A 17,435-nucleotide genomic window follows, 5' to 3' on the forward strand; every position below is an offset into this window, starting at 1 on the left:
CTTATAAATCCAGAAAGTTGCCAAAAACTGATAACGTTCAACTTGTTTATTTACGGAAGCTGTAACAGCACGCATGCGCAGTTAGGCACGGGTAACACTAATGCCTTGATCTCGTGCGGTAGTCACTGACCAACTGGCCATATAAAATATGATATGACTGTGAAAACTACCGGGGTACTCTTATTTATCGTCTGCACTGTAGATTTATCCTTTACACATGTTAATTCATTGATATAAAAATTGTGACCAGCACGACGACTGCAGACTTGTTTCCGTACTGTACTAGTACTGTATACAAAATGGCGGCCTGTGTTACATTACGTCAGCTTACTAGTCAATCTTGTTATAATTGAGCTTAATTAGCTTTGTATGTTCGTGGACAGATACCACAAGAGATCATACCTGCGTGAAAATCACAAGGTAATTGAGGGTAGGATTAATTATTTTGTTTGTACAACAGCGTAGATGGGACCGCTACAATTTGCAAGCTGACTAGGCCTGTGGCGGTATAATGTAAACAACCTGTCAATCCAATGTGTCAAATCTGACCGGCGATTCCAATTAAATGTGGTACATTGTAAATAAGCTTTCATAAGTTACAAATTCCTATCATCTTATGCTTTAGAATTCATCTACCGCTCAGTTGAAAATTGAAAAAAAAAATGTTAATTTTTTTTTTTTTAAATGAACCTCAAAAACGTACCTGCGCACTATACGCGAGTGCGCACTATACCCGAATATTTACGGTACTATTAATTAATACTTTTTTTATTTTGTTAAACATTTTAACTGAAACTATAACTGTCTTTGGTTGCAGGGTCTGCTTTGTAATACCTGTTTGTTTAGAATTTTTTAAAATAAATATATGGTAGTTTATAAGTTCTAAATGTTGTACATATAGTGGAATTTGCCCTTATGGCCACCTGTGTATACAAAAACCTGTCTATTAAGGCCAGCTGTATTCAACAAAAACCTGTCTTTAAAGGCCACCTGTATTCAACAAAAAACCTGCCTATAAAGGCCACATGTATATACAAAAACTTGTCCATAATGGTCGCCTGTTATAGTTCATACTTCCTAAAGGAACATCACAATTCATTGCCTATAATTGAACCTTTATATATATATATATATCCATTACTTATTTAACTCTATAAATTTGGAAATTTAGTAAGAACCTCTATGTAAAACTACTGGTTATAAAGGGTCACCTTTCTTCATCCCCTTAAGTGGCCTCAATAGACAGGTTGATTGCAACCCTGCCAGTATTTCTAGTAACAAGGACAAGAGTTAACAATTCCATTCACTAATTAAAAGTCTTACTGGTTTATAAATAATATTGACATCCTATTGTCTTGACATCCTATTGTTCTTTTCAAGGTTTCTATGGTTAAATCTAAAACAATGGGTGATCATATGGATATGTATTCTTATGTAAATGATGCGGTCAAAAGAGTTCTGACATACAATAAAATCATAGCTGTTACCGTATTTATCCCGATAGTAAGGTGCCTTGTAATCAGCAAAACTCGGCTTTAATGAATAATGCTTACACATATTATTGCATTTTCTGGCAATAAACTCACCCATACCTGTTAAAGTTCGGTAGAAATCCAACAATTATTTTCATTTTTCACAAAATTAGCCCACTCGCTACTCTGAGTCAAGTTTATAAAGGCGGCTTATTTCACAGGATAAATACGGACAGTACCTAACCTTATTGAGTGGCATATCAACCTATCGTTTAATTATCAGATTTTGGATGTTTATGATATTAATTATACATTATACTATTGTAGTAACTATCCATTGTATGGGGAAAAATTGCTATTCGTATGATTTTAATGAAAGTGTTTTTAAGCCATATTTATCAAAATATAAATTATGAATCCTATTTTACAAAGATAAACGGCATTTGTATCGTTTTAATGAAAATGTTTTGAAGCCATATTTATCAAAATGCAAATTACGAATCCTATTTTACAAAGATAAACTTTAACAATTTTGTCATGTCACTTTAAATGAAATGTGTACATTTGCTTTGCTACTGCTAGTTCCTCACCACTTTCTTTCTACCAACAAGAAAAACGTTCGATCAAATTGATCTTTCAGTATTTTCAGTTTCAATAAGTGTGAGATATTTTGTTTATTTTTTCCAGCTTTTTATTGTGAAATCATTAGAAATTGAAGGATATACTGTTTTCATGAAATGTAAATCTCACTGAAAGTTGCTATATTAGGAAGACATGTTGTAAATGCTATTATATATTCAACGACAGTTAACAGATAAATGGCGTCTGTGTTTACCATATAAGAGCTTTCTTCGTTCATTATGATGTACATTTTTGTATACATAAATATATATGCTTCAAGTGTTGTAAATATAAAGTCTTGAATGTTTTAAAGGGCTACGATAGCCCAGTCTCCAAGTTACGTGGTTCAACACTTTCTACCCTTTCTCGCGAAGATTAAAAACAGGCCAGTATGTGCTATCGTGGTTGTGTCCTAAGTCAAGACACTTTACCCTAACTGCTCTGAATGGCTTGTGATGGGCCTCCTGTATCACAATGTTCAGTGAGGTAGTCACCAACTACTTCAAGAGACTGCCTAAAAATGGCCTTGGCTGTTCATCAGGCAATAAATTCAACAAACAAACATTGAGTGTTTTGACAGGTTTTTTGAAAGATAAGAAATAGAATATATCATGTTCTGTTGTTGTTATAGAAATATCACTTCAATAACAGTCTTCCACAAAAAAAATCAATTTTAAGCAGATTTCATTGATGGTGTCAACAGATAAAGGATATTTTAATGACATTGAGTGTGGCTTGATTATATATGTTATTATTATGGGATGTATATGGAGCTGTGTGATGATCTAGGGAGATGCACTTGACAAATGTAACATCTTGTTTGAATACTTTTCCAGTTGACGGAACCCTTCCTCCTTATTATGGCAAATAGCTGGTATTGGGTATGTTTCTGTATGATGTATATGCTCGCTGCAAATCACTTACATTTTGCAAGTACGGAAGTCTGTGGTAACAGAGTTAGAAATCTGGTTTTGACCTTTTCTTCATAAAACAAATGAATTTGTGATAAGGTTCATAAAAATTGTAAAATTTCACCCTGCCAGAGTTAGAAATCTGGTTTTGACCTTTTCTTCATAAAACAAATGAATTTGTGATAAGGTTCATAAAAATTGTAAAATTTCACCCTGCCAGAGTTAGAAATCTGGTTTTGACCTATTCTTCATAATAAGAATCAATTTGTGATAAAGTTCATGAAAATTGTAAAATTTCACTCTGCCAGAGTTAGAAATCTTGTTTTGACCTATTCTTCATAATAAGAATCAATTTCTGATAAGGTTCGTAAAAATTGTAAAATTTCGTCCTTCTTTTTTTTCTAAATTCTAAAACAAAATCTTGTCACTGGTCAGTTAGGTTTTCGTGGTAATATGCAGCGACATTAAGATACAAATACTTGTGAAATTTAAGTGATTTCCAGTTGTCTTGACAGTGAATGCACACAGTCCCATTATATATAGATTGGTGACATCACACCATGATTTGCTTCCAGTGACGTTTATTTCAGATTCCAGTTGTTCATTTGCCATTTAAGTTTAAAGCTTTTTTTAATTAGCTTAATGTGATTAATCACCAATGCTTGACATTCCTATAATAGCTCGAAGTCAGAATCCACACACAGAAATTGTTTGAAATTTCAAATATTTAATAACATGCTTTTGGAGCTCTTCATCCATTTCTAGCTATTATTGAAATGCTAAGTGCATGTGATTCTGTTTGGTTTTGGTCTTTTTCATTTGCAGTTTTGATCTTTGCTGTATTTCATGAGCGCAAGCATTTTGATTTGGTTTAATGATCATTTGTTTTCATACTGTTGTAATTAAGTTATTAATAACAATTCAATTTGCGTTTAACTTTTAATTATTGCAATGCCGTTTAAAAGTACAGAACAATGGAACCTTGTCAGATTGAACTGCAGTTATTTTAAAAATATACTTCTTGACTTTTTATCTAGTGATGAAATTTGAGGTACAATTTCTGTTCCTGGAAGTATATTGATTTTGAATATTTTCCAGGATTTTGTTGGATTCTGACGAGGTTCCAGTGTACATGGATGTTGTACAACACAAAATTATTGAATTTTTCACCCATAAGTCAATGTTTTAATATCACAGCTTGGTGCCCAGACCTATCCCACAGCTTAGCTGTGATAAGACTTGAAAATGATACATTTTCGAGTTCACATCAAAGAGAATTAACATATCCCTAAAAGTAATATTCTGTGAGTAAAAGATATTGACAGAACAACTACAAAATGACTACAAAATGATCATTATTAGCTCACCTGCCCAAAGGGCAAGTGAGCTTATATGCCATGGTGAGGCGTCTGTCATCCATTCCGGCCGTCCAGCATGCAACTTTTTCCATTAAACAATTTCTTTTCAATAACCATGAGGCACAGAGACCTGATATTGACCCTGTGACATACTGGGGTTTGTTCGAATGAATGACCTTGACCTACATTCAAGGTGACAGGGGTCAAATATGCTAAAATCTTTAAACGTCTTCTCATGATCAAGGACCAATGGGCCCAGAGACTTGATATTGAACATGTAGCATGCTGTGATGAAGGACTAACAAGTTTGTTCAGATAAATGACCTTGAAGTTTGTTCAAATGAATGACTTTGACCTTCATCAAAGGTAACAGGGATCAAATCAGCCAAAATCTTCAAAAAAAATTCTTTTCAAAGTCCAAGAGACTTTACTCTTTAAAGAATGATGTTGATAGCCCAAAAGACTCCAGGATTTGATATAAGGCCAATAATATGCTGGAATGAAGGACATGAAAATTTATTGACATGAATAAACCTAGCCTACTCTGATGTTTGAATATAGTAGTAATCAGCAAAGTATCTATAGAAATGACCTAGATCAACTTCAAAGTTGCTGTAGAACCAGGTGAGTGATACAGGCCCATTGGACCTCTTGTTTTGATAGTTTTCGTCTCACTTGCGATGAAAAATTGCAAAAAGTGAGACTATTGTGTTTCTGGCAACATTTTTTTTTGCAATGCATCAGTGTTTTAAAACCTTACTGACAAAGCAGAACAGGCAAGACATCTAATTACATGCAATTTTTGTGCATATTTATTTTGATACCTGGTAAGTTTTTCTTCGCTTTCAAATTCCCTGGATTGAATACAGTTGATATACTGTTACTAATTGTGACGTTTTTTGGTTTTAAGGCCACACCCAAATTAATTTTTAGTTGTTTTTTAATTCTTGAAATATAGAGGTTTTTTTTTTTTAATCTGGATTTTTAAAAAAATATCAATCTTTTTAACTTTTAATGTTCCTAGATCTGAAGTATATTTGTGTTTGTTTCTGGTATTGTAACACATAATACATTTTTTTTCCTACTATTTTTTTTTTCTATTTTGATAAAAGAAAACAGCATTACAATAATCAAAATACAAAAAAAAAACAAAAAAACACATCATTTTTCAAGATAGAAAAAAAGAAAGAAAGAAAGAAAACAGCGGTCTGGAAATTAATTTGTTTGGTCTTCAACTACATGTACTAACATTCTGTATGTATGTTGTAAAACTGAACTATATATCCAACCAAGGCAGCCAGAATAAGCATTATACCTCTGCTGACATATCCAGTATAAATTATACATGTTATCACAGTGCTTCTTGTATACATGTACCTGTTATCCCAGAGTGACCTATATATAAACCCAGAATGTAGGTCACCATCCCAGAGTGACCTATATATAGAATAAACCCAGAATATAGGTCACCATCCCAGAGTGACCTATATATAGAATAAACCCAGAATATAGGTCACCATCCCAGAGTGACCTATATATAGAATAAACCCAGGAAGTAGGTCATCATCCCAGAGTGACCTATATATAGAATAAACCCAGAAAGTAGGTCATCATCCCAGAGTGACCTATATACAGAATAAACCCAGAAAGTAGGTCACCATTCCTATAATTAGTCCTACTGATGTACTCCAGACCACTAAAAATTGTGACCCCATGAAAAAAGGTCAGATTATCAACATCTGTGTTAATGGTATTTTGACTGCACTCCTGTCCTTTAACTCTTCCTTGTCTATGATTAATACTGAAGAAAATAGTTTGATTATAGTTTAATGGTGTAATTTGAATATAACATGAAATATATTGATGTTGTGGTACCAACAAATGAAATTGAGTGATATTTATTAATTTGCAGGGATGTTTACATATTACACTGTTCTTGTTCTTCATGCCATTGTTAATAACATACATATCTTAACATATTTATGATTTGCTTAAATGTGGAAATATTGACTTTCAATTCAGAAAGGTATGGAGGCCTGTTTAAGAATTATCAACGTAAAGATTATAGAGAATACATGTATACCTCTATACAGAATAATTGTGTCTCTTTTAATTTTCTTGGCTGTAAGATTTTGGTGTGTCTTACTTTACTTATGCCTGTTGTGTGTCTTTACAGTGGAGTCGACCCCAGTCACACAACTAGAACCGCCACCAGTTGGTCAACCCGAGTCTGAAATTGACAGCGTACAAACTGTAGTGTACCGATACCCCCAACAGACCAACATTAACAGCCAGTGGGACAGCAACAGTAGTGAACAACATCTCTTCCACAGTGCTAGTCTCAACCAACCTTCCATGTAACTCCCGTCTGTGTGTCTGAAGTCACTCTTGAGAGATGAATCATCCGATTATGTGTCGACGTCACACTCAATAGTTGAATCAGTCGATTAATGTGTCTGATGTCACACTCATTAGTTGAATCAGTCGATTATGTGTCTGACGTCACTTTCAATAGTTGAATCAGTCAATTAATGTGTCGACGTCACTCTCAATAGTTGAATCAGTCGATTATGTGTCTGACGTCACTCTCGATAGTTGAATCAGTCGATTATGTGTCTGATGTCACACTCAATTGTTGAATCATCCGATTATGTGTCTGACGTCACTCTCAATAGTTGAATCGGTTGATTATGTGTCTGACGGCACTCTCAATAGTTGAATCAGTCGATTATGTGTCTGACATCACTCTCAATAGTTGAATCATCCGATTATGTATCTGACGTCACTCTCGATAGTTGAATCATCCGATTACGTGTCTGACGTCACACTCAATATTCAAATAATCTGATGGTATATTATGTACTTATGTCACGTCATATCTACTTAAAATATTCATAGTCTCTGGTGACTTTCTAAAGAGTGATAGTTTTATTGGAAATTTTTAACCAAGATTTATTCAAAGCACAATTGTCTGTTGTCCTGACTATGTTTTCTGGTGTTGAAGATGTATTTTGGGCTATAAATATCTGGAGTATATACATGTAGGTAAATACTTCTTGGTGTTGTAGCAAACGGCTTTTACCCTGTACAGCTGCTTTTCTCGGAAAAATGTGAGCCTATCCTGGGTATCCTTTTCTCCGGAGATTCAGAAATTTGTTTCTGTGTATTAATGATTATGATATTGGTGTCGATAGATACCAAGTAATTTATTTACAAGTACATATATATATATATATATTATATATATCATTACAGTTTGGATTTCCGAATAACCGTAACCCAGCTTCGCTGTTTTGTATTGTCAATCTGTGTGGGTTCCCACCTGTTATTTATTTCGACTGATTTTTGTAATTTTTGTAGTAATTAGTAATGGATTTTAACAGATGAGTTCATAAGTAAATTATTTTGTTTTCTGAAATAAAAACAAAATGTTTATTCTAAAAAGTTTATTACTGTCGGCTGTCCACAGTTTTATCAGAAATGATGGTTTCAACACAGACTAAAAATCAAGAAGCAGTGATTAGACATGGGAAAATACAAAAACATATAGGCATGAAATTTATCTGGCCATGTTCTTTTGTATCACCAGTAAGGGGAGGTAACTGGAGCTCAACAATTATCCATGACAGTTTTGGGTTCTTTATCTTTCTTAGGGACACCAGATGTATATTGTATGTATGGCGGAATTTTTTCACTAAATGTGGACATGGTAACATGGGCAACCGGTCATTAACCGACCTTGAATAGGTCACCAGAAAGTTTGTATGAAATACCTACCTTCCCACTGTTTGAAAAAAGAAAAATAATCATAAAAAATCACAAGAATACCAGTCGGAGTGATTTTAATATTCTAAGGGACACAATGAAATTTTTTTTTTTTTTTTTTTTTTTTAAGTTTTCTCTTTCTGTTAATGTAGAGTCATTCTATAGAAGTTGTAGTAGTTTGGCGTTCGTTTCTTGGCCACTTTTTTAAGGCGAATCATTGATGAAGTGAGTTCATGAAACATGAATATTGTGATACATATTATAAATAATGTCAATTTTCTTGATCTTGTATTTTCTTTTTTTTATACTTTTGCTTTGTGATCAATTTTATATATGTAGATATTATGTGTGATTGTGTATTTTGGGGGGATCATGGCAAACATTTTGTTTGCATGGAAATTTATCATAAAAATCATTTGTTTTACTTTAACCATAGGGATGCTTTTGTGAGTGTATATTTATGTTTAAATGTTAAACAAAATTGAAATCCCTCACATTTTCATTCAGTCTATGTCATACTGGTTCACAACACAGTGAGCTGTTCTATATTGTGGAGTTAGGGAATTATCAAAAATATTTTCATGATTACAAGATGAAATTAGGTTGGATTTGTGATGTATTTAAAGGCTGGTTTGAATTTATAATCAGCCACCAAAGAACCGAGTTTAAAAATTTATATCTTCAGAGGTTTCTTTAACACATTAATTTTTTCTTTTCATGGATTGAATTGCTTTAAAAATCTAACTTGTGCATCAATTGTGTTGATATATTGCTCACCCTTGGATGGTTATGATACAGTGATGTTGTAGAATGGACACTCGACTGGCTCACTGTTGTTTTTTGGGTGATACGATACACCATGCTAACGGTAGATATATACAATGTCTGTCATTGTAATTACCCATAATGCCATCTTCCGTGTTGTGTATATATGGTTTTATCTATCATATTCACAGCTGTTACCTTGACCTGTAAATCATACGGAACTTGTCGTAATGTACCGCTATGTCAAATCATTTTCAAGCATTATCATCTCATTAATACTTATTGTTAACAGCTTGTATTTCATTGTTAGGTTTGTACGGTAAAATGTTTTCGTAAGAAAGAATGTAAACTTTATTTATTTTACAACAATTGTGAAACAAGTTATATAACAACTTATATTAATCATGCTTGTTGGCCCCGATTGAAACGTGCGAGGGTTCTTACTGCGGGAGGAAACCAAAGAATCCGGGGAAAACCAACATGGGCAGGCAGGTGACCCCATACCTTTTCAGGTCCGATTTGGGAATTGAACCCCGGCCGCCTAGGTGAAAGGCAAGTGTGTTACCACTGTGCCACTCTACCAACCGTGTATCGCAACTCCTTTGTATACGTAACTTATCTACTGTAAATGTGGAATTAACACAGGGTCAAATTTATGCTAAATTTGAGAAGACCATTTGACCATGAAAAATTACTGCAATGCAAATTATTTTCTGATATATGAAGTATTTATAGAACAGATGGAAAATAAATATTCGTGGAAATAACCCCAACATGTATAGATTACAAATCAAAATCGCGAAATTGATAACCCGCAGAAATAGCCATGCTTACAGTGTCCAGACAAATCATTCATCTGGTTCAGTTTTGGTTTTTGAGAGAGAGAGAAAAAAATAGTTGAACAAATCTTTTGTGCTTCTGACACTTTAAAATTTAACATGAAATAAACTCATCAGTTCCTCGATACAAGCACGTTAAATGTTTTAATATCTGACTTACAATCATACTGTCAGGTAAATATCTTTCATTAGACTGTGATGTAGATCAAGTTGTAGTCAAATGGAGTGTAATGTTAATTCTTGTGATTGTGTTATTGGAGGAAAAAATCCAGTATATTCTGATTACTCACTTCTAGTCATCGGTAGACTGAAATTCATCGTACTGAAAGGGAGTGTAAAACACTTATTAACTAGTATCAGTTTTAAATAAATAAAAACATTTGGAATTAAAAATTAAAATTAAATTAAATCAAGAGACCAGAAATTGTTGGTGGAATCACAGGGTATTCATCAAGTGTTGAATTTTTTTTTTTTTTTTTTTTTGTGAAATTTGGAAAAATCTTAAGAAATATTATTATAAAAATAAGGTTTTGATTCTATCCGGCTTTTTTTTTTTTTCTTTCTTTTTTTTTTTTGCAAAACTCAAACATCATCATCAGTGGAAGAAATATTTGTAAATAAAGTGACTTAAAGCGACTATTCGGGGAAGAAATAGGTCAAAGTTGAAAAAACGGCAAATCCATAAAGAAAATACACTCTTATGAAAAATTCTTATTGAAGTTTTGGCAATATGTAACCCCTAGAATTAAAAAATAATAATTTTCTGGGGAATCCTCTCACTGTCGAATGACGAGATAAAATGCAAATTTCCCGCTTTGGGCGCATGCGCAAGAATCTAGGCAAGTAGAACGTAAACATAAGCGGCAGAAACATGACTTCCGAAGCCAAGAGATGTCGGCCTAGAATTGTAACGAGTTCGGCAACACAGCGACGTAAATAGAAATGGTCACAGGTCAACCCGATTATACGACTGGGGAAACAACACACTAGGTGGAAGACATTCAATGAAGAAAATAGTTTCTCTACAAACGAGCATGCAGCACGGATTCTTCTGGATAAGTGGTAAGCCCGTAGCCTGCGTAGGGTCAGTTCTATTCTATTGCCGCACATTTTATATCGTTATCAGAATGTAACTCGTAAATGTCCTTAGTTTTGTTGACAAACAATGCATAAAGTATGTTGCTTAAGTGTAATGGTTATTAGTTTCAAGCAACATAAATGAAAAATGATGTGTAGAATCACAGGCGTCTGAAGTTCTGACAGTAAACCGGGATATAATACCATATAAAAAATAAGAGTATCTACTATTTCTTTTTTTATAGTAGATACTCTTATTTTTTATATGGTATTATATCTCGGTTTACTGTCAGAACTTCAGACGCCTGTGGTAGAATGAAGAGATAGACACATTCCACCTCCGTTTTATGGGGCCCCGTAAGGGGTAATTTATACGGGTTTTTTTATTGTTCGCATATCACAGCTATAGGCTATATTTATGCCACTATCATTTTAATTATGAAAAATTATCAATTGATGTATGACTGATGATTAATGTCAGACCTATCAAGCTTACTGTTTTCTTTATTAAATACAAAATGGTGTATGTGTAAAGTTCAGTAGGACTTTCAGGACGACTATCATATTATATTACATGTAGGCATATATATAGGCCTATATGTTTCAGATATACAGTTGACTCATAATATAAACGATTTGCAAATAATATTGGTGTATGGCTTCAAATACAAGTGCTGTTTTGTTCCATTCTTTGAAATGTGGTAAAAATTACGATTTGTGGGGAAAAGATTATCATTATAACTTAGCATGCAGTACATAATTATTTTTATATTTTTCAAGTGCACTTCATTGACACAAGAAGTTCATGCAGGTGAAGACATCCCGACACCAGCTGAAACTTCTATGGGACCGCCATCACATGTGTGCACCCCTACACCAGTAACATCTACGCCTGCACATGCCCATAAAGAACCTATAGCTATAGATAGACCTCCGATGTCTCAGATATAGAGTAAGTTCTTGGATCTAACTATGTTGGATTTATAACCCCTCAAAATATACATTGATGTATCTTAATTTTTTTATTCAGTGTTCATAGTTCCGTGTTGAAGTAAACTGTAGCAGGTCACACATATATGACATTGTAATTCCATAAATGTTTTTACTATTTTGTTTTTTACAACATATTTTAACTGTTAGACCCAGCACCATATTGTATGGTAGGGTGAGCAGTCAAACATACTAAATTTATATTCTGTAATTATAAATATGCTCTGCTACTGCATGTCATGAATAAATAATACACCATTTCGGGCATATATATTTGTTTTTAAAAGAATTGTGTAATTTTTCATAATTTTAATATTTCAGAGCTCAGTCATCACACTCGTCTGATTTATCTTGTGTGGAAGCATTACAGTCAGACTCCCAGAGTAACATTAATGCCAGCTTGCTTTCCCATTACCAACAGAAGGCTAAAGAGGATGACACCTCATTTATTGAGTAAGTATGTTGTGTTATTTTTGATGGTGTGTTCTTATTGCTATAATAATACATTTACTTGTATATATAGTAAAGAGGTATTGGTACGCCCAATTTCCCCGCAGGACATTATGTTCTGTCACCTGTCATCCTGCACACAGTCTGTAAATGGATGACCTTGCTGTCAATGTCATTCAAGGTCACACAGGTCTAACATCCTCAATAGTAAACTAAAAGGACATTTTTGTCAATAACCAAGAAACATATAATTATAACTGTAATATGCTGCTGTGGAGGAGTACTGGGGCGGCATCCGACGTCTGTCCCGCTGTCTTTCTGTCTGGCCATCCGGTGTCCACGTTTTACTTTAAACAACTTTTTCTCAATAACCAAGAGGCACAGGGACTTGATATTAGGCCTGTAACATGCTGGTGTAAAAGGCTACCAAGTTTGTTCAAAATGAATGACATTCATTCTATGTAATTTGGGTTAAATATAGGCTTAATCTTTAAAAAAAATGGTTTCTCACTAGCAGAGGCTCTGAAACCTAATTGTATGCTGGAAGTTAATTGTTATTGATAAACCTAGCCTACTGTGATTTTGATAAAGCGGTAATCTTCATAGTATCTTCAGAAATAACTGAGATAACTTCAAAGTTGCTGTATAGCCAAGTGAGCGATACAGGTTCATTGGGCCTCTTGTTTAAATGAATTACATTGTACATTATCTTTTACTATCCAGTATACCTCAGACACGTCAACCTGAACACTTGCCAATGGCTGAAGATCCCATCGAAATGGAAGAGGTTGATGTTGATGATGAGCTTGCAGAGGAGGAAGGAGACATTGTGGAAACAGACACTCAAAATGATAGTGTTGAAGAAAGGAAATCCATATGCTTCCAAAGTGCCCTGTTGTAACTCACGTCAGTTCGAATACCCACAACTTGTCAAAGAAAAGCATGTGGTGCAAATATCATTCTCCAATGGAGATATGTTGGATGTGCAGTACAGTTGAAATGAATTGGAGGAGCAACATTTGGTTCTAGTCCTGGATCCTCTGGTTCACCTACATTTTCGCAAAGGTCAAAAACTAGGCCTGGCTGACGATACACTAGCTGAAGAACTAAATTTATCAGTGGCTTTGGGTCCATCCTTCTGATTATATCCTAATACATAAAACAATTATTATAGAACAAATCCATGTGGGTGGGAGTACTGTAGCATTCTAATGTATAAAAATAACTGTTTTTCCTTATTTTTGGTTTTTGAGTTGATAAATTTTAATGCACTTATATAACTTATCTATTTTCCCTCAAATTTCATCCCAAATTTTTCTAAGGTTTTATATAAGGTATGTATGCGTTTTTTGATAATTGTTTGTGGAAGTAAGTATTGTGTAAATGTGGTGTTCAATTTCAGAACATGTAGGAGGTAGGTGTTCACTTAATGGTGTATTGCAGGTGTTTACATTTCAGTACTAGTGTGTGTTTGAGAGTGTTCACTTGACAGTAAATGCAGGTGTTCTTTCAACATTGTGTGTAGGAAGTGTTCAATTATCAGTTTGCAGGAAGTGTTCACTTATCAGTTTGTGTAGGAAGTGTTCACTAGCAGTGTGTATAGGAAGTGTTCACTATCAGTGTGTGTAGGAAGTGTTCACTTATCAGTGTGTGTAGGAAGTGTTCACTAGCAGTGTGTGTAGGAAGTGTTCACTATCGGTGTGTGTAGGAAGTGTTCACTTATCAGTGTGTGTAGGAAGTGTTCAATTATCAGTGTGTGTAGGAATTATTCACTATCAGTTTGTAGGAAGTGTCCAATTATCAGTGTGTGTAGGAAGTGTTCACTATCAGTTTGTAGGAAGTGTTCAATTATCAGTGTGTATACGAAGTGTTCACTTGTGAGAATGTGTTTGAGGTGCACGTGTGTACTAACATTGTGTGTAGTTGTTACTAACTTATAATAACATTGTGTTCATAGATGGTTCATTCTGATAAATGTGTTAATCAAGTGTCTAGTTGCATATTTTTTCAATATTCTGTGAACTAAAATGAAATACCCCCATGTGTAATGTAAATACCTACCTAGAGAAACAGGTCTTATAACCATACCATTCACTTGGTTGGTTAAAAATTAGGTGTTCATACACATATGGGAAGTATGTTTGATGTGTGAGAGGGTCTGTGCATTTTTGGTAAAATTTAACACTTTCAGTGAGTAATAGTATAAATTGTCTCCTGAATGCTTTGGTAAATTGTCTACTGTTCTTTTTGTCTGTGAACATGCCAAAGAAATATCAAAATAAAAAAGATATGAAAAGAAATAATACAGTACTTTGTAATTGATTATCAACTAGTCAAAATAATTTGAATGATGAAGTAAATTGTGGATAACATTCATAAAACAGTAGCATACAGAAAGTCACACTACTAATATTACAAAAATATGATTATTAGCTTTGTATGATAGGAGCGCAAGGTTCATGTAGATCCCTTCTCCTTTGCTGTTGCAATGTCAGTACCCTGGCCCGATCCTCCTGCTGCAGCACAGCAACTGTACCACGTGCACCCCTTGGCCCCCTTCCTCTACCTCGCCCTCTCCATCCTTGGACTGCTGTCTGCCCCGAGACCCCTTCCTCGACCCCTTAGCCGTCCACAGGTTCCTCCCCTCCTCCTTAATCCCCTCCCCCTCCTTGGGGATGTATGGACTTGTGCATATTCATAATCTATCTGATGAGAAAGCAAGAAATTATTGTAAGAGCAAAACTGAAGGAAAAAGTTTACAATGCAATGCAACAGAAAAGTTTACTGATGAATTTTATATTGCTATGCATATCGAAGACAAAATATAAATACATTTGTATATACATGTATATTTGTATACATGTACATACTAATTCATTTATATATGTGTAACAATAGAAAACTAAAGAAATTTGCATGTTCAGCAACCAAAAGTAGGTATTCTAATACACTTCAGTTAACAAGATCACATAAGCCTGGTATGAAAATATGATTAGTCTATAGCTATATACGTATGCTCTATTTGGTATATTGATTATGTTTGGTGATCAATGACAGCAGCATTCCTTTAAATGGTAATGATGGGGGTAAGACTTTGGTATCAAAAGAATTCTTCAAGTGCAAAATTTAAATAATGTTATACATACAGCAGTACTATGCAAACTATTACAACTTTCCATGGGGGAACTCATTATTCAAAATTAAACATAATTGAAATTTATTCAATATATAGAGACAAATAAAATAACAATATAAAATGGCATATTTTGAGTATTTCTTTTATAAAGAATCAATAGATCTTTAAATATACAAATAGTTTAGCTTTATTAATTGATAATAGTAAATTGAGCTGTCCAAAATTGGAAAATCCATCCTAAACAGGGAGCTCGAGGTTGAATTGGCAATTCATTACATGAAGTTCTTCAAACTGATGAGAAAACAAAACACATATCGTCATGGAAGTAAGAATCTTGGAGCTAAGAGGCTTTGTCAATAGCCGTTATGTGCATGTGCATGTATACATGTATAACATATTGGTAATTGAAACGTTTCCCGAAGCTTCACTTCTGTCGAGAAATACATGTAGGTCTACATGCATGATATTTGATTGTTTAAATTACTGTAAGCATTCACCTCATCTACTCATATCCTGTTAAATCAATAACACTATGTCTTGATTGTTTTCTAATATATATATATATATATATATATATATATATGCCTACACAACTATTGATTTAGTGTAAATGAATTGATCACGATATCACCGGTGACGATGACATACATTAGATTACCCCACATTGGGCCCCATCTCTGCATCGGATGCCGATTCACACCGATTTCAGTTTTTATTGTTATTATTGCATGTATTAAGTCATATGAAAACAATCTTTAGGCATAAGTCCCACACATGCATCATATATGACATGTTAATTAAGTGTTTACGTACCGTGTTACTGCTTTGACTGCTTGATGAATCGGACATCTCTAAAAATTCACGTGTTTCTGTTGACGTTTTCTCACTGCCTCGTTTTCGAAATACCACGTGACTTATAAAAATAGATATGTGTTATATTAGGACAGGGCTTTTCCCGAATTAAAGTGGTCAAAACTGGACAATGCAAGCAGAACTTGACCATCGCATTGCTGTGATAGAACTTTTGGAAGACCAGATAATGCATCTAGACTAAGTTTGCTTCCCCGAATAGTCGCTTTAACTTTAACGCGTTTGACGTGTGCAAGTATTAAAAAAACCTAAAAGTTTATTTCTGTAAATTATTATTGAACTAAATATTGTAAAAGTCTTTGTAATAAACATGTATAGAAAATCACAAAAGATTTACCAAGCTTCTTAAATGTATGTACTTTTACAAGCGTTACTGATAAGGATTTTTTTTAATGATTGATAGATATTGCTTTCGTAGCAATGGTATACATGTATTTGTAACATTGTCATCATTTCTTCAATACAATATCATTCAAATTCACATTTACTGACAAAACATTCCATTTGGATCAAAATTGAGCAGGCATTGATATTCTTGCTTGTATCATACAAAGTCGTAAAGAGAAAGTTTTTAGTAGCTTGTGTGTTACCGATACTCCGCTCAGAAGTGTCGAATTTGATAAGTGTTCAAAAGTAGGACTGGAGGATTTATGGTAACATATAGTGCATAGGAATTTTCGTGATATTGTGTAACAGGCTACCAAATGTTAAACCCTTTATTTTACATTATGACATTGCTTCTAAATCATCACATTAATGTTTGGGTGAAAATCAATAAATCAGATGTCATATGTTAAAATTGTCATATAACTAGCTCATGCATATTCATGAGCAATTGTTGATATAGTCTACAGGAAATAATTCATGCAGATTCAATAATATATACTCGGATATTAATATTTAAATTTAATCAAAAATCCAGAGCTGATATCTCATTTATGTAGTATATGTATACAGATTTACTGTTTAATTCAGGAACAATTTATCTTTTACTGAAAAAAGGTTTTAATGTCATCTAGAAAATGATAGTCTTGATTAATTCTCATATAATGTTTATGTCAGATTTATTACTATATATTGAGAAATAGTTATGAAAACTGAAACTTATCAGAAGGAAGTATTTTAAGGCTATTGGGCAACATGTTACTATAAAATAAAATATGCTTCTACAGTATAAAAAA

General features: G+C 33.7%; 1 protein-coding gene and 2 long non-coding RNA genes across 4 annotated transcripts in view; 2 read left to right on the forward strand and 1 right to left on the reverse strand.

The window, feature by feature from the left end:
• The window catches only part of LOC117326955 (palmitoyltransferase ZDHHC9-like), a 38,769-nt gene extending 28,778 nt beyond the window's left edge, over positions 1-9,991 (forward strand). For both annotated transcript variants that reach the window (XM_033883757.1, XM_033883758.1), the window contains one exon: positions 6,539-9,991. In XM_033883757.1, coding sequence (XP_033739648.1) covers positions 6,539-6,723 — 185 coding nt within the window. In that variant the 3' untranslated portion in view covers positions 6,724-9,991. The remainder of the gene's footprint in view (positions 1-6,538) is intronic.
• A 620-nt stretch (positions 9,992-10,611) lies between these two features.
• Positions 10,612-13,889, forward strand: LOC117326956. The gene is made up of 4 exons (XR_004532537.1): positions 10,612-10,793; positions 11,589-11,760; positions 12,120-12,251; positions 12,972-13,889. It is a non-coding gene; the product is annotated as an uncharacterized LOC117326956 (long non-coding RNA).
• Positions 13,890-14,548: 659 nt separating this feature from the next.
• LOC117326957 lies at positions 14,549-16,461 on the reverse strand. Its single transcript, XR_004532538.1, has 2 exons — positions 16,198-16,461; positions 14,549-14,954 (listed from the first exon to the last, which is right to left on the reverse strand). It is a non-coding gene; the product is annotated as an uncharacterized LOC117326957 (long non-coding RNA).
• Between the last annotated feature and the right edge of the window lie 974 nt (positions 16,462-17,435).

Source organism: Pecten maximus, chromosome 5 (genome assembly GCF_902652985.1).
Source record: "Pecten maximus chromosome 5, xPecMax1.1, whole genome shotgun sequence".
NCBI classification, from domain to species: Eukaryota; Metazoa; Mollusca; class Bivalvia; order Pectinida; family Pectinidae; genus Pecten; species Pecten maximus.